At 44.0% G+C, this 17,908-nt stretch overlaps 1 protein-coding gene across 2 annotated transcripts in view; it reads right to left on the bottom strand.

Annotated features, from left to right (window-relative positions):
- LOC306704279 (FERM, ARHGEF and pleckstrin domain-containing protein 1) overlaps positions 1-17,908 on the bottom strand; it is a 48,550-nt gene that overhangs the window by 21,786 nt on the left and 8,856 nt on the right. For both annotated transcript variants that reach the window (XM_079170552.1, XM_079170553.1), the window contains exons 3-5: positions 1,138-1,242; positions 974-1,016; positions 590-668 (exon numbers count right to left, since the gene is read on the bottom strand). In XM_079170552.1, coding sequence (XP_079026678.1) covers positions 590-668; positions 974-1,016; positions 1,138-1,242 — 227 coding nt within the window. The remainder of the gene's footprint in view (positions 1-589; positions 669-973; positions 1,017-1,137; positions 1,243-17,908) is intronic.

The raw sequence follows: 17,908 nt of genomic DNA, 5'->3' as shown, positions 1-17,908 counted from the left end.
ATAATTAAGTATTAGTTGAAACTACAAATGAGTGAACCAGTGCACACCCCAAAGTCAGAGGTCCACGGATAAAAAGTATTTCATCAGTGCACATGATGAAACTGTGATTCAAAATGCATAGCGCTGCTCCCTGACCTCCTGCTGGAGAAAGACTCGCTTTCTTAAGAAAAAAACATCTAAAGTATGCTTTTTTGAGGTCTTAACCAAGCTTAACACTAACATAGGCGTGTCAGAGGGACATTACTGTCTGTATGCCTATTATTTATCAACTCTGACTGTGAAAACACACAAGTCATGAGTCTGCTCCACGTCGAGGAAACAGAAACCAGAAAATCATTAGCTCCACGCTAATCTCCTGAGGGCTAAATCAGAAACATGGCAGCCATGACACAACACAAAGCTGAGGAGGGAATAAATCATTTGGGAACCGAGGCATACTCTCATTTATGCTTCGACAATCACTTTCAGCCACAATTGAAGTTATTCACATTGACGCAATGTAAATAAAAGCACATTTCAATGCCAACTACAGTATAAACTTGACATAGGTATAAAAAAAAGGAGTTAAATTATGTGGAAAGGAGCTCACCTAGTTAGCTCCTCCAGTAGCTGGGCATGGTCCGGAGGAAAGAACTTCACAGCAAACCTCAGGATTGTGTGTTTCGGTCCTGTGGCGCAAAGAGGAGTTTTGTAAAAATACAAAATACATTCAGTTGCCAGTTTACTAGTTTCACCTGGATAAAACAAATGCAGTCCACCAAAAATAACCATGAAACCGAAACACCGAACATTATAACCTTCACTGAGGTAGGATTTATTGAACTGTTGCATTAGATTGCATTTGATTTAGTTCACATGGATCTGTAGAGTCGCTGTGGTGAACTGATTTGACGGCTATTTTCTACAGATGAAACAGTGAAACATTCAAAGAAAAAGGTGCCTTGAAATAAGTAAACCATTTAGAAACACTTACGTCTGAGCTGCTTGATAATGGGCTTGATATGGTCTACCCAAACCTGTGGGGAGGAAAGAAAAAAGATTTAAAAAAAACATCACCAAGTAGGTAGTTATAAGCAATGCTAATTCTGAGATGTACAAGAAAAGGATCTGTATTTCTTCATTTTCATCCTCACTCACCATCATCTTTTGATGGTTCTGAAACTCCAAGCCAAAGTAGTCACCTTCGATGAGGTTCATGTGGGAGTACACCAGGTCCAAAAGCACCTTGCCTGAGGCTTTTTGCTGTGAACAGAAGGTAAAGAAATACTGGTTAAAATAGCACGAGTCTGCACAGTAACCATCAATATCTTTATCTGAACTTTTGTTCTGAGCAATTCAATACATGTGACATGTTATACTCCTATTTAAACAACCAAATTTCCCGAAAAGCCCAATGATAAGACTTTGACACAGAAGAGTTGTGAGAGACAAACTGCTTAGTAGACCTGTCAAACCCTGTGGAAGTTAATGTCACTGATATAAATGACTCCTCCGCTATCCTCCATCCTTCCATCCTGGCATTCAACAACACAGCAGGACACAAAAAGCTATTGCAGCTGGAGGGGGTTGGACCCGGTCTTTGATCTGTGTTTTCCGTGTCATTGCTGTCACTGATGATGGACCAGCGGCCTTTGAGGCTGATGCAGTATCGGGATGGGATAAAGACTCTCCCTGACCACCTCAGCCCTCACTCACCCAACATACAGAACATATAAACCCTTTGAAGATGGACTTAGAGGCCCGCTTTCTGACAAACACTTGCAACGTGACGACACCAAAATCTCAAAAAAACAGCACAACTTTGGAGCAAGAAGGTTCCCATGGAAGGTCAAATAAATGTCAGGAATTTCCACTGAAACATGTCTTGTTACAGGCGCCCAGAGGAGACACAGAGCTCTGTCAGGCACACAACAAGAGTATTTCTGCATGGCTGCCTCCTCGTGACTGTTTTGCACCAGTGTGCAGCGAATCACAGCTACAGAATGTGTTTATTGTAGCAGTTCCCCCTGGCTTGGATAATGATCCATGGCTGCGTCTGAGTACGTTTCAAAGAGTTTCTCCTCTATTTCTTTTTGCACAAAATGACAGCTACTACGAGAATTCCCTTCACACAGCAGAACTGTGTTGACATCCTCTTTTCATCTGACAATAAAGGGGTTTACCTGCGTGTAAATCTATGTAGTGTTTCAAAAGGCAAAGAATGACACGGTTTGAGTTCCAATGAATGCTTAGAGAAAAAAAAAATTAAAGCTCTACCAGCTTAGTGAGAGGGTTTACACTTCCACAACCGAATCCATAATCTTCCCCAAACATGTCTCCCACCCTCACCGCTCCTCCCCAAGTCTGTCCTTCCTGTGTGCAGCGCCACCACCATCTCTCTCCAGGCTGCCCCATGCAGTGCAGAGGGCATCCCAACACCACAAACCTGCTGTTTCCATATGGTGATGCCGCTGATGAGGGAAGTCACAAGAAAGCTGGAGGGAAAGAGGGGAGGTCCCCCCCCCCCCCCAACACACACACACACACAGTTTCCTGATCAACCAACAGGCGAAACAGCCTCTGTTTAAATTGTCTTTCCTGCACCGATTTCGACAAATGTGCTCTGTAGAGGCTACAGGAACAAGACCAGCAGAAGAAACCGAGCTGAATACAGTGAAGGCTGGGGCACTCTCATATCCAGCCTTATAAATCAGCTGTCAGTGTAAAATGACCACGAGCCGAGCAGAGATGGGTAAGGCAGAGGCTGATTACAGCCAGCGAGAGCTTGATTAAATGCAGCTGTTGCAGACCGGAGTTATGGCGCTGCCATTTGACACTGCTGCAGCCGACACAATAAGAGCGCCGTCGTTAATGAAGCACAAGTCACAGAGATCTACCGTCTTCATGACGCTGGCACTCAGAGGACACAATTAATAAACACAGTCCTCACTCTAAAGTCTCTATAAGTCTAATTGCAACAATGTCACGATGAAACATGACATAAGAGCGACGCTTTACACAACAGAAATATACTCTGGTAAAAAAAAAACATGACAATAGCGCAAGACAAAACGTACACAAAAGCATGTGGACTGTGGCGATCACTTCATCTCTGAAACATCTGATCCGCCTTTTTCACAGCAGATGGTTTGACTTGTCAAAGTGGGAAAAGCACAAGTGTCTCAGTAAATCATGACAACGTGTACAATATCCGGAAACTGAAGCAGCTTAATAGAACTCAGCCATCGCTCATTTTATTATTTACACCAGTGATTTTTCTATTGTGACACGCCAAAATGTCTCCAGTGAAAAAGGCCTATATGCGGTTTAAATAGCAGCACCGTGGCAGTTATCCATGTAGCCAACAATGTCTGGTGAGGGTGCCTTCAGTGAACGTGTTAATGAATCAGAAACCACACAACAGCACATGTTATTGGTAGCTGGTAATGGCTGCCAAATGCTAACAATACTAAGAGTCCATAGCCAGGCTAGCAGTGTGAGGCACTGCTTTGAGGTAAATGCTAATGTCAGCAGGCTAAGAGACTTAAAATGTTAACATGCTGGTGTTTAGTGTTCAGTGGTAGTCTGGCATGTTAGCATGCTGGTATTAGCAGCAAACACAATGTACAGCTGATGTCATACGTTTTGCGGGAATTTTAAACCAGCAATAGCAAATAGTTTGGTCTCTTACAGGGACCTAAATACATTTTGTGTACCAAATTCCATTACAATCCATTCAGTATTTGTTGGGATATTTTAGACTTCACCAAATTCCAGACCAACCCACCAACCAACAGCCATTCCTAGCTTAAACGTCTCACTTAAGCTTGCTGTTAACTCAAGTTAATTTAGAAAGCTAGACAAAAACAGCTGAACCAACAGACTGTATTAAAATCAGTCTGTTGGTTCCCAGGGTTTGTGGTTTCCTCCTCAAAGTGCTCAGAAAGATTGGAAGCCAAAAGATAGTTTACTGTGTCAATTCAACGCTATTAAACCATTCATTTTGACTTATTATAAGAGAAAATGTGAACTACACCAATCATACAAATGTTCCCACCGTGACAACTTTGCACAAATGCAGATAGATTGCAAATGCACGACCGTGCTGCACAATCTCACAAAGCAGAAGCTGTGACTTCTTCACTCCGACGTGCAGCTGACAAATGATTTCTCATCCATCTTTCCGTACATGTGATGCGGCGTTTCCCCCAGCAGAAAGGTTACGGTCTTAAAAAAACCATCTTGCTCAGTGGATGACATTTCTTTCATCACCCGCAATGCCAAGAAAATGTCACCAATCTCCCTTTTTATTACCTCTATCTATAAAAGCACTGGAGCTAGTTTACACAGGAGCAGCCAATTCCCGAGAGTGATACACTGCATCCTGATTCAACGGTCTCGGTCCCAGGCCAGGGAGTGTCCGTCTCGGTTTTTTTAGGCATGAACATAGGCTCATAAGATGCTACTACTGTCTACATGTGTATGAGCGCCAACATGCTCGCCTCGCTACACTGACCTCCACATGCTCCGACTGACAGAGGAAGGCTAAATAAAGATGACAGCAATGTCTACACACACACACATGTCCTCTTGGGTTCCACTTCAGGGTAGAACAAATACACCCCTCCCCCCCCCCAGAACCCCACCTCTTGTTAGTAAGCTCCAGTCAGCACATAAAAACAACCCATAAAGGTCAGGTGTAAAGTAGCTTTGTGTTCCCTCTACTCTTCCCCTCCAGGAGTTGTTGGTATGGTCCACTTCATCTGCAATAAGCCAGGCCGGGCAGTGCTCACCAATCTCTTCCTGGGGGAGTGTGGTGGGTGGGTGGCATGGGTGGTAAACAGACTCCCAATGCCTTTAGGCTCCAGATAGACAGGGAGAACAAAGAGAATGGCTGAATATGTGATTCTTGGGAGTACAATAGAGGAGGTGTTGATGTTTTTAAAGCCAGGTAGTTAGCCATTGTTGGACTTCAATTTAATCTTGTCTTGTGTCTTGAGAGACGCTGGTCCACTGGCCCCTGCTGGGTCAGTTATATCTTGACCGATCATGGAGCCGTCATCTCACGGCGGGAGGTTTTCAGCTGTGACATTCAGCAACATCACAGGAAGCTGATCGAGGTCAAAGATGAAAGAGAATGTGATTTTAAGAGCAAAATAAGCAAATGAAGGCGAGAAGTGGGGAAAAAGGTCACTTTTGCACATTCGACTACCTCCAGTGCTTAGCTGATACGGCTTCCAAAATATCTTTTTAACTTGTACAAAAAACATTCTCAAACTGACTTCTGACACCTAGAAACTGTCTTCAGGAGATGAATTTTCACAACTGTGCACGTGTGAAGTAGAAGCAGCAGTAAGCCCCAGAAGTGATTTCGGATACTTTTAAGTGAACCGTGGTTCTTCTGATAACACTGCCCAAGGCCGAGCTGAGATTACAGAACGGCTTACAGCAACAGACAGATACATTCCCACACTGAATCCTCCTTGAGCTGTTATTTAAAACATATGTGAAGACTGCACTGACTGCCCGTCCCATACTCCATGGGTTCTGTCACAATAAAGCAAAAAAAACAACAACAGCCATTTAAAGTATACCTTCCAGCCCTTGGAGGCATCTTTGCATGTGCTTCAGTGTGAGCATGTAATCACAGGAGCAAGTGTATATGGTGTGCTGTAAGGGAAGGGCAGGACAGAGAGGTCAGTGGCAACTAAAGCTCATTGAGATTCAGGTCATGTGCTGCAGAGATTCCCAGGGTGACTCGACTACAGCGGGAAGCTGACAAAGAGAGAACAGTGGAGGGAAGCCAAACCGGCTGATAAGCCTGTCAAATTACCTGCATACCCCCACAGCACACACGGACATGTGACCATGCAAATGTTTGCACTAGTGCGTTCGTAATTAGGAGAGCTTTAATATAATTATACCTAAACTAAAACATGATGCCATACTCCGCAAAAGACCATTCAAAGCAGTGCAACATTTACAAGTAATTAAATTAAATAGGCTTTTTTCCCACATTTGTTTTGTTTTTTTCTTCCTGCTGCATGTGAAAAATATCAACAAAAAAATGAAAGGAAAAGTGATGATTGGACTGCCACAGCTGTCAGAATCATTCTGTCACAGTAGGCCAGCCTCCAGGCCCCCAGAGGACAACCATGAAAATAATTTCCCCCGGATTCAATAGAGGCTGAGATGGTGGTAGCTCCCCTCAACAGTCCCCTCCCCCTCCCCCTCCTCCTCCTCCTCCTCCTCTTCCCCACTTTGCCTGCCTGACCTCCTCAGAGCCCGTCTGGGCTGCTAGAAACATATTGATTCTGCATAAAGAATAATTAAGCGTCCTGTCGTGACCGTTGTGCTGCTGAATACCTAACGGCACACAGCTCTGGGCAGTTGTGCGAGGACCTCCCACTGTTAGTCAGAGCACCATAAATCAGGAGAAAGATCTAACAGTTGTGGGTTTGCATCGTTAGTGCAGACTCTAAACAAGCAGCGGCAGAGATTCAACCAAACACGCCAACATTCTTTGCTGTGCTTGCAAAAAGCACAGCAAAGAAGTCACTGTGTTATGTTAAACATACACCGCACAATTCTATCACGCCTGAGCCGTACATGGCGTATCACCAAAATAAGCAGAGGGCAAGCGGGGGTTTTCAGACAGCTGGAATTACCCTTGCCTCTTTTTCCTTCATCTGCCTGAATCCTTTTCAGGGTGCTTCAAATTCTGGACCCATGCTGGTTACTCTCCGCTACCACCCCTTGCAAGAGCAGGGATTACTGTCACTTGAGGAGGAGGAGGAGGAGGAGGAGGAGGGGGAGGAGGAGGAGGGGGAGGAGGAGGAGGAGGAGGAGGGCGGGGGGGGGGGGGGGGGGGGGGGGGGTACGTCACTTCACATTTAGGCAGAAACTCCACGTTTAGTTTAGCTCGATAAAAGCTGACTGAAGAGCTGAATAATTCATTTTAAAACGGTTATTACAGTATTATCATATTCAAGAATGAGACGGCTTGGAAAGACTTTTGTTACAAAAACCAATATTCATCATTAAAAAAAAAAAAAAAAAGAATCCTACTTTCCCACAGTTCCAAGTTCTAGGTTCTAGGTTATGTCAGCAAATGCATAGAAAACACATCCAGTTGAGTCTAAAACCTGTCGGATGATTTCTGCTCGCCACACTACAGAATGCTCCCTTCATTACGTTTAGAAATAGTTCAACATTACAAACCTAAATTGGCTCTTCATCAGCTAAAAGGTACTCGCATGGATGTGGCTGCAGCCAATGGATCGGTGCACATCCCTAAGCTAGAAATAAATACAGGAATATAGTATAGTAATACCATGCAAAAATAAATTCTTATTAAATAATTGTGTTTTAGAAAATATTTTCAGACTACTGATTAAAAATGACCTGAGTTGCATGTATAAAAATATGTAGCAAATGAATTGAAGATAAATGAATAGCAACAGTGTCTGTGCCTCATTTTTGTGTGAAGGGAACCCTCACTACCTACAGAATTAAGAGACAGCTCTGAATACTGTAGAGCTCTGTAACTGTGAAAGCGGAGGCAATCAATAGGTTAATTAAGAGATGAATTAAGTGTAACTGTGAGAGACAAGTCCCACAAGGTCAGGCCAATAAAGAGACATGCCTTTCATATATAGTTTGAATACATGTGTCAAAGAGATTCTTAATACCTTGGATTGATTAAACAGTCAGTAGGCACCAAGCAAGCCAACCTCAGGACAGACGGTCGTATTATAAAAAACATCAGAGAGCTGAATCAAAGAGATTATCTAGTAGACAATGAATAACAGGTGAAGATTACATCTGACACTTAACCACACCTGCAGAGGTTCCTCTGAGAGGACGGCAGTCTAGATTAATCTCAAACCGACCACCAAATCAAAACAAATGAGGAAAAACTGAAATTCCTCCATCATGGCACCAAGTGCTCATCAGTCTTCTTCTGCATAACAAACCGGAAAAACTGCAACCCTGAAACGTCACATCCAATCCGCAATCTGCACAGTCCACTGAGCCAAAGCCCCAAACCAACCAGGGCTCCAGTTTCATGCAGCTACTCCCAGTAAACCAAGCCAGTACACACCAGTATCAGTTACGTCACCACTGAGCGAGCGTGACACTTCCCCCCCTAAGATCTGAATTCCAGATCAGTTGCGGGCCAGTAATCCGAAATGTATGTGTCTGTTATTGTGTGGGCACGTTCTAAACCAACTGTTTCAATATTTAGTTTCCTAATTAAAACACGTTAAGCTGCTGGGACTGTAAGACAATATCAGGAATCTCAAATGAATGTCAGAGCCGTTTAAGAGGCAGAGGAACAGCTGTTGGACCAGCAACCTGGGCCTCGGCTGAGACAGATGAGTGACAGGCCAGGTACACTTCACAAGCACCCGCACATATTTATCAAACACAATAACAGATGGGACACAATCTTGTGGAAACATTAATATCCAAGGTATGTTAATTAAGTATAAATAAATGTGCCACCCTGCCTATATAAACAGCAGCTTGCTAATATTGGAGCAGACACACTCATCTACATAATCATTGTGATGTCTGTGTATGTGCTGTGTGTGTGTGTGTGTGTGTGTGTGTGTGTGTGTGTGTGTGTGTGTGTGTTGGAGAGATCAAGACAGCAAGAGCACAGTAATAATACGGGATGTCATTAAGATACGGTGCATAAGCAGCAATAGGAACATAATTAATATGTAGATCCTGGTGTGCCAAATTCAAATTCAAGTCACAGTTATAATCCCAACGTGTAAAAATGCAAAGGTAGCAACAAACTGAAGAATTTAAACAAGGAGGAGGTTGGATACCAAAAAGTTAGGACAAGCAACTGTGATTTAACATTGCAGTTTAAGCATATTGAGAATATGCTTAAACTGTTTCTTTATCGATTTAGCAGAAAACTTACTATATTCAGATACATAGATAAATACTACTTTTAAGGTTACATCAAGAAAAATAACAAAACACTGCTTATTATAATGTTTTGTAGCCCAAGGTGACATTAGAAAAATTGCTTGTTTGAAGATAAGATTTTCAATCTACTATCACACAAGATAAAGCAGCTCACGTACAGCATTAGAAGCTCTAACCAACCAAACATTGAAATCTCCTCTGGAAAAATGACTGAAACAATGAATCAATCATCAAATGATCTGCCAATTCATTTTCAGGCAATTGAATAAAGGATTAATCAGCTAATTGTTTTTGCATTTAAGTCTACCTATACTGTGACGGATTAATATCTCCATATCACCCTCTCCTGATTAAGGCTGTAACTAATGATTACTCTCATTTTCTTTTAATCTCTCAATTATTCCTTCAATTTGTTTGATTAATCACAGTCCAACTCAGTCTGACTCTAATTGCCTCCGCCGAGGAGGTTATGTTTTGTTTTTTTTGTCAGCAGGATTACGGAAAAAAAACTAGCCTGATTTTCATGAAGCTTGGTGGAAGGGTGTAGCGTGGGCCAAGGAAGAGCGTATATATCGGGGCGGATTCACATATTATTTTTCACTTCCGTTAACATTGCGAGAAATGGCATGTGAAGTAGATGAGACCTGGGAGCTTGTGTGGTGTTTAAGAGAGTCTTTCCAGAGCTGCAGCAGGCAGGTCTCTTGAGGAAAGTGGTGATTTGTTCTGTTGCACGTTCGCTTCCCCATAATCTCCACCAGTAATAAATAATGACAGCTGCACATGCTGCTTTACTGGTGAGGCCAATCAATTGGCCTCCTCGAGATTAGCCTTAAACTACTTATCCACCAGTGCCGCAAATCCAGTGGCCCTCTGCCCTGTGATGTAGTCCAGTGACTGTACTGATGATAGCTGGTGTGACCTTACATTCAAAACCTCAAATAAAGTCAGATTTCCTCCCAAACACATAAGAAAACATGTAGTCTAATTTTTTAGAATATAGGAGGTTGAAAGATATCAAATCAGACCAAACAAGCTAATGTTTTTCTTTAAGAAATATTTAGTCAACAGCTGCAGAAACACCATCTCCAGGAATAACCAGGGTCCAAAATCATTGTTACGTCTTTTATTGTTATCACAATGAACCTCTTAATTATCACTTGGCCAGTGTGAAGGTGTTCTGGGATTTCCCAGTCAGAATATAGTTGACCTTAGAGCACGCAGATGTAGAGACAAGAGCCTCAGACCAAGGCTGCACTTCCTGTGGACAAGGATTAAGGTCAACAACTAAGAAAGCACTCTCAGTTTGAAAAAGCACCCGTGATGCCGCAGCTATAACCAGAGCACATTGACTTAAAAATAGGTGGTCATTAGATCTTAAAAATAAACTGTCTTTAGTGTCTGGCCACTTTAAATTAGTGTTTTTTTTGGATAACACACACACACACACACACACACACACACACACACACACACACACACACACACACACACACACACACACACACACACACACACACACACACACACACACACACACACACACAAACACACACACACACACACACACACACACACACACACACACACACACACAGCCAAATGTTAAATGCAAACACCAGCATGCTAACAATGTTGCTAATATGCTTATGTTTAGCAGGTCCAATGTTTACCATGGTCACCATTCGTTAAAAACACAGTTTTACAGATTTGTTTTTACCAAATTGCTGACAGTTAGCTAGCTCTAGCTAACTCGAGTTAGCTAGCTCTAGCTAACTCCACTAGCACCAGACAGATCGGTAATGCGCATGTGTAAGCTCTCAACAGGGATGAGAAGCGAACGATGGATGTGATATTGGATCGGTGCATAGACTCGCATACTTAGCTGATAGAAAATCCAGAATCCAGGCTGTATCGGAGCAAATCTAAAGACCTCTAAACAAATTTCGTGGCAATACATCCAGTAGAAAGACATGTGTCAACCTCAGGGTGGCGCGAGAGGAAGTCAGGGATCACTGAAGTTAGCAGGAACCATCCTCTCATGAATATCGGTTTTACGGTTAATGGAAATCCATCCAATACAAATAAAATGTTTCACTACATGTGATGCTTTAGTTTTCCTCTGTTTGGGTTATCGCTGACAAAGTGTGTGTGTCTGAGCAGTTGTACCACTGATAAGAAGCTTGGTAGTAGGACACCTGCAATGAGAAGTATGCGATTGGCTTTCAGAAACACTCTTGAGACACTAACGTGAGCGGTTTGGACGAGGAGTCGAGTCCCTTTGACACATAACGTTCGCTGCAGTCTTATACGGCCCACTTTAACGCAGCACAGTTCAAACCTTCAGCCCTCTGCGTGAACCTGCCCGCGGCGGGAGCATTAGCACTTGGTTCTCCACAGCGTGACAAATGTGGACGCAGTCCCCGAGGTGAAATCTCACAAACGCCGACAATCTTTTAAAGTTGTCGGTGGAGAACTCGGGCACAAACACGGGCTGGCAAACACACATTGCGAGAGCAAGGCGCAGCCTGTGTGAAGGCAGCTGTTGCTCCATGTCTGCAGGCCACCAGGTCCAGCAGGAATTTTAGGACTCTGCGGATGACTACGGAATACCAATCCCTCTCCACTGGAAGACAGAGCAAGACCAGTTACCATGGCAACATAAGGAAAATTGTGATTCCTAATCTCTTTGGAAGAGTCTTCTGGAGCCGAAAGGAAGCACGCGGTTGAGGTTAAATAGTGAGTAATTATCTTTTTTATTTTAATCTATAGTGTTATGTGTGTGTTACTTTTAGAGGTTCAGCGCCATATCTCCATGCCTCCATGCAATATTGTTGTAATTACTGTGACCATAACCATCGTTTTTGGAAGCTAAAATACATAGGGGTGCAAATACCACGCCCTGTTCATTGTGGCTTCTCAAGCACACCCAAAACCGTCTCTATGTGCTATGAAATTAGTGTGACTTTAAACCAACAAGCAAGGATGTGACCACTACTACACTCACTCACACACACACACACACACACACACAAATCTGGCTCTGGATATGGGAACACTGGACTCTTGGGTGTAAGGGTTCTCAGAGACAGAAACGACCCACTCTGACTAATTTCACAACACATAAACAATAGATGAGAAGGGAACACGAGTGTTTCTGCGAGTAAGAGGTTTAAGGCACAAGAGTTTCTCTCTGAAGTGTTTGGGGTTTGAATGCAGGCCTGGGGTTTGTCTCTCCAAGTGAGGTCAGCAAGCCAACGCTGGTTGCCACCCTGGCTTTCAGTCGCACAATGCTGGCTCACTTTTTAACCAGGGAAAGATCTCCATGGTCGTCTACAGTGTGCAGCAACATGCTCTAGAGAAGGTTTACTTCATGTTTTATATCCTTCATTTGCTGCTATAATAACCTCATTTCACTGCAAGTTTTGTTTCACATTGATCCGTTTATGCTGTATGTGTGATTGGTTGTGTGTTTTATTATCAACAAAAGGACAGTGAGGGTCTAACAGGGTCACACTTTGACTTTGACTCTCCCACTAATAATGTTATCTAAACCACATGGTTTACATTTGACTCTGCCGTATAATCAAGTGTAATTTCACTAACCAAATATATGCGTATTAGGCTAAATTCTTCCCTACTGTCTGTCTGTTTAAAGGGAGGTCAACTGAGCACATGTGAGTGGGCACCCGTACAACATTTCTATGTAATGAATTTAAATGAAATAAAGCAAGAGAGGTCACACTAAAACCACAAGACCTGCATCTCCAGCAAAAACAAGATGATCAGACAACCAATCCGTTTCTCTAAAATAGAGAGAACATGCATAGACACAAATAAATTCAATAAAATCATCTTTAACTGTAAGGTGAGCTGCAGTACGTGGATCGAACTGAAGATGCGTCAGCCGTACCTAAATGGTGGACCCTGTTATTCAACTTCTGCGGCTCACAAAGACAAAACACAGCAAGAATTCACTATAACAACAGCCTGCAAGAGGAGCCACTCTGCAAAGCCCTTGCAATGACAGCTGATGTTGAGAGACTCCAGAGACCTTAAATGCCCAGAACAGACCAACCCCCACTGGTTGTGTGCAAGCAGATGTTCCCTGGGACACATCTTTTGATATCTATTAAGGGGCATTCCCACACTGGACCCATTGACAGAGCTTTGATTCCTTTAGCGTTGGACTTCCGCCCGTCACCTTTTCAATAGAGACAACCAGAGAAAAGCTAGACAGTTGGGATGCCCGGACTGAAGCCCAAACATGCCTGAAGAGAGGAGGAAACCAAAAAACGGACAGATGAAAGCCTCTGGTTTGCTACTCTCCGTGGTAGCTTATGTAACAGTTCCCACTTTAATAAGGAGAGGGAAAAGGGGCTATTGTTGGCAGGTCAATACCTATCCAGCAGGCATATGTGCAGCTGAAGCTACTGGTTTGAGATTTCACTCTCTTCCTCACACACGGACACACACACACACACACGCACACACGCACACACGCACACACGCACACACGCACACACCCTCCCTCGGTCTTGGCTTCATTCATTCTCACTCTCCCTCGCACACATCCCTATATCTACCCAAGAGACCCCAAATTCAATTACTTCCAGGCAGCAGTGGGAGGCAGACTCGGCTGCACAGGTGCAGCTGAAAGGAATTCTGATACGCAACATGTCAAGCAAATGCATCATGGGAACGACTTCACTGCAGGCAGAGCCTCAGCACTGACCGAAAACAGAGCCGGGGCGAAAGGCAGCGATTTGCGTTTTAATTACCACTGAGGCATGGCAGAAAATAACAGCAGCCTATATGGTGCTGATAACTGATAAGAACATTTCAGGAGGTGCGAGCTAGGGAAGGTGAAGCCAGAGCACCTGGAGTAAAATACTGCGCCACAGGACAAGAATAATCCCATGATATCACACCGCTAGTCGGGTCCTACGTGTTAATTAGACCTCTGAATCTCAATGAGAAATTCATAATTCATTGAAGAGCGGCAATGCTGCTGTGAAGCCCACGAGGGGTTCACCCTTTATTCGAGACCAGGAGGACATCGCACACAGAGAGAGAGAGAGAGTGGCGGCTATAGTTAGGAGCAGCACTGCTGCCACACCCATCATGCACTGGGATGCCTACCGACCCTGCTGCTAAGTCGGTGGGATGCAGTGCCACAGTTCGAGAGCTTAATGAAAGGATCAGAACGCCGTCGTGAAAGGCTGACATTCAATGGAATTATGCGTGTGCATAAAAAGTCAAAAAGGATCCACCTTCATGTGTCCACAAAGAGATCACAGGTCATGTTTGCATACGCCTCATCATTCCTTTGTGCGTTGACAAACGGTCACACGGGCAGAGTCGACTTCACTGCTGTCTGAACCAGACAAACATGAGGACGTCCATCTTGGTTACCATAGGAACAAGACTTAGTATAAAAAGGGCATCACTTTTCCCGACGCACCTGTGCACAGTATAGAAAGCAGTGCGGCATAATGGTGTCAGACAGAACCTGACAGTAGTGACGGCTTTCATCAGTAGTCCTTCCGAGAAACGGCATGAATGATGCAGAGTAAATTGCTTTCTCTGTGCAGGGTCGAACCACTTAAGCTGCGTTTACAACGCGGCTTTTTGCTTGTGGGTTATGTAAAATGGAGAGGAGACATATGCTGGAGGACTCAACCATTCAAACAATGATCAATTGCTCATGCTCCCGCTATAGAACCCCCCGCCCCCCTATGTTCTCCTCTTAAAAAGTCTTTCTTTTGGTTGCAGCATCTCTCACAGGAAATATGTAACAAATACTTCTGAGAGGGAATCGCACCGTTTAGTTATGCACATTCCAACCAGATGCATGATGGGTATCTAATTTTAGCATTGCTGTGAAGACTACCCCAAGAATCTGGCAAAGCCTGGGTTGGTTATGGACAAACATTCAGTCATATTATTTGTCTACTGTTACTGAAATGCTGCCATTCTGCAAACACTGCAGTAGACGAAACAAAAAACGGAAAAGAAAACATTCTGTGGCTGCACACGTAAATCCACAAAAGACATGGCGGTCTTAGGTAGACGTGACTTAGGTCGATGGGAAACTGAGGCACTGTGCAGTCGGCCTGTCATAGCTGGGAGGTTGCTGGTTATTGTGAAAATAAAGACACTTAAGAGCAGAATAACACCAATTTGCAATCTTATTTGTGTACCAATTCATCTCTAAAACACAAATATGTTAATATATCCCTCGGTTTAGATAAAAACTTGCAGTTCATCTTTATGACTCAAATGAAAGTGCTCGATTTCCACCATCCTCTAGCATGTTAGTATTCTTAACCATCAGCCACCACATAATTCCCACTGTTGCTCCTCTCCTGCGTCTCTTATCCTTCACGACCCAATCACATTTCAGGATGTGAGGGAGGAAGATGGCGCGTGGGGAAAACAACCGTATTCCGCTGCTGGATTTCAATTTCATGCCACGAGAGAAAGGCAACCAAGGGGTTCAGAGTTCACGTTAGGAAAGTATGAGAATACTTTGCAGTGCAAGAATGATGCAAGGCCCGCAAATGCCACACTCACATCGCTGAACACTTTTAATATTTTCCAGCCTCAATGTGTATCCTTCACCAGAGGAAAATCTAGAAAAAAAGAAAGCTTTCATCTATGCGCTGCATGTGTGAGCCTCCAAAAACCACCACAGGACTGAATCTACAGTAGCACACACACCTTCCATGTTCATTTTTTTTTATAGTGACACCAAGCATATGACCCCCTCCCCCCAAAATCCTTGCCCCCCCCCCCCAAAAACACAAAGCCATCTTTCAGGGAAACTAGGTTAATCAGCACTGCAACCAAGCCGAGCTAATAATCCCTCAAACCTTATTGTCAGTCATATTTTAAGTCAATGGATTTGAATACGAAAAAGGAACCTGCACACACACACACACACACACACACACACACACACACGCACAGCCCACAGCGATGTAGGCTGTGTCTCCCGAATATGTTAGTCATAATTGGAGTGCAGCAGCGTATCCCCATGCTAGTGTAAGTGCTCCGCATGCATCCCCCCCCCCCCAGATATCAGTGGAAGACAGAAGTCTGCAGCATGGCAACCGGCTCAGACGCTCCTCGTCCACCTCTATATGTAGCCATGGCAACCCAGACATAGACCAGCGTGCTTCCATGTGGCCTTTTCGAACACGGACTCGCATCGTGTTGAAATTCATGGCGATGTATGGTCACAGAGAGGATCCACACCACCAGCTCAGAGGGAGTTTGTATATTCACGCACAGCTCAGGAGGTCGGGGCAAGTCTGTGCCAACGAGGTGCGTTCTGGCGGCGGAGGGAGGGGAGATAAATGACAAATAATTTCTTTCCGTGGCAGGAGGCCACGGAGAATAACAGAGAGAACAGCAGCAGCTTAAAGTGGGCTAATGCAATACTATTGGGATCGCAGTCTTAAAGAACAGAAACAAGCAGTGTTGCCATTTTAAGGCTCCCAAAAGAGAGCAAATGTAGTATGTTATCTTAACAGACAGCAGCGACAAACATCAGATGTCTGGATGCCCGTTAATTCCCACTATCCTTGCTGCATCAAGGTTTTCGTTCTGATTGTCTCCACAGTCAGGCTGCAAACACTTTCAAGGTGACATGGGAGTTAAAAATCGGAGAGGCGCTATTTATCTGTACACCGCCTCTAACAATCTTTCATTCAGAACTCTCTGTAAGGACCAGATTACACAGAAGGAAGGGAGGGGGAGATTTCCACGGTCACCATCTCCTCGCATCTTTCTACCAGTTTGCTCCTTTCAAATTCCCTCTGCACAACAGATGCACACTTTACGAACCTAAAAATGGCCATGCGCATCAGGGGAACGCTGCCGTCACAGCACAGTCAATCTAAATAGATCTCACTGTTACTTGTGCATGACTCCTATTAGGGAGTGGGGAGTGACGGTAATGGGTTTAGAAAACTCATTGACATGGTGTAAACTGTGGGAGAGGGTTGGATTTGCTGCTTTGGGCCGCACAGCTTCTGTGCCAGTCTCCCAAATACTCTAACGGCCAATCAAATCCAATTTGTATTCATATTCTGCCAATGACAGCCCATCCAGAAATATTGGTGCCAAATCATCCTCTGCGCCCCCAAAATAATTCAACCACCACCTCTGTCAGCTCACCCCACTAAAGCGCCATGAGGCTGGGGAAGCAGACCGTGTCTCCACGCAGCTCTGAGCTTAACAGGATTTAGCACACTGCTTCAAGGGTCGAGACGAGACGGCCTTCCTCCCTCTGAGCTCTGCCTTCGTTACAGTCGACATGTCGTGTGCGAAAAAGGAACATGAGATACTGAGAACCTTTGGTGGTCTGCAATGGGCACAAATAATATGTAGCTCGAATTTCAATTAGGCTTACGTGTTTCTACTAATCAGTTAATCATTTCAGCTCTGCAGCGTCAGCATTTGCTACTACTTACTTTAAATTACTATAACTGACATTTTTAATAAACCTACTGCTGTGTAGATTCTTCAACATGAAAAGGTAATTGACACAACATTTAATGTAATCAATTTATTGTATTATATTCTAATGACACTAGCGTGGTGGTCGCATTTGATGAGCACTTGGACCAGTAAGCGGAGCATTAGCCAATCTTAACTCATTAAGTAATTGGTATCCAGATCTGCGGTGAAAATGTGGCTACATATGCACTTCTTATAGCTGACTCGTGTGTGCATTTGGGCAATGGCACCAACAGCAGGAACATCCAAGCTCCTCGTATCCGCAGCTGGTCATTGAACAACCGTACTGAAGTTGTTGAAGACGGAGCTGAAAGAAGCCCTTCATCATGTTTCTACTCATTAAGACAGGACCTCATTCCCATTCGGCGGACCACAAGGCACACTGGAGCTGTTGTAATTGCTTCCCCTCACAATGAATGGGTGACAGCATATGGGGTGTAGAATGGCAACTGGTGGGATG

Source organism: Pholis gunnellus, assembly GCF_910591455.1.
Source record: "Pholis gunnellus genome assembly, chromosome: 12".
Classification (NCBI taxonomy): domain Eukaryota; kingdom Metazoa; phylum Chordata; class Actinopteri; order Perciformes; family Pholidae; genus Pholis; species Pholis gunnellus.
This window is presented reverse-complemented; position numbering and strand designations above follow the sequence as displayed.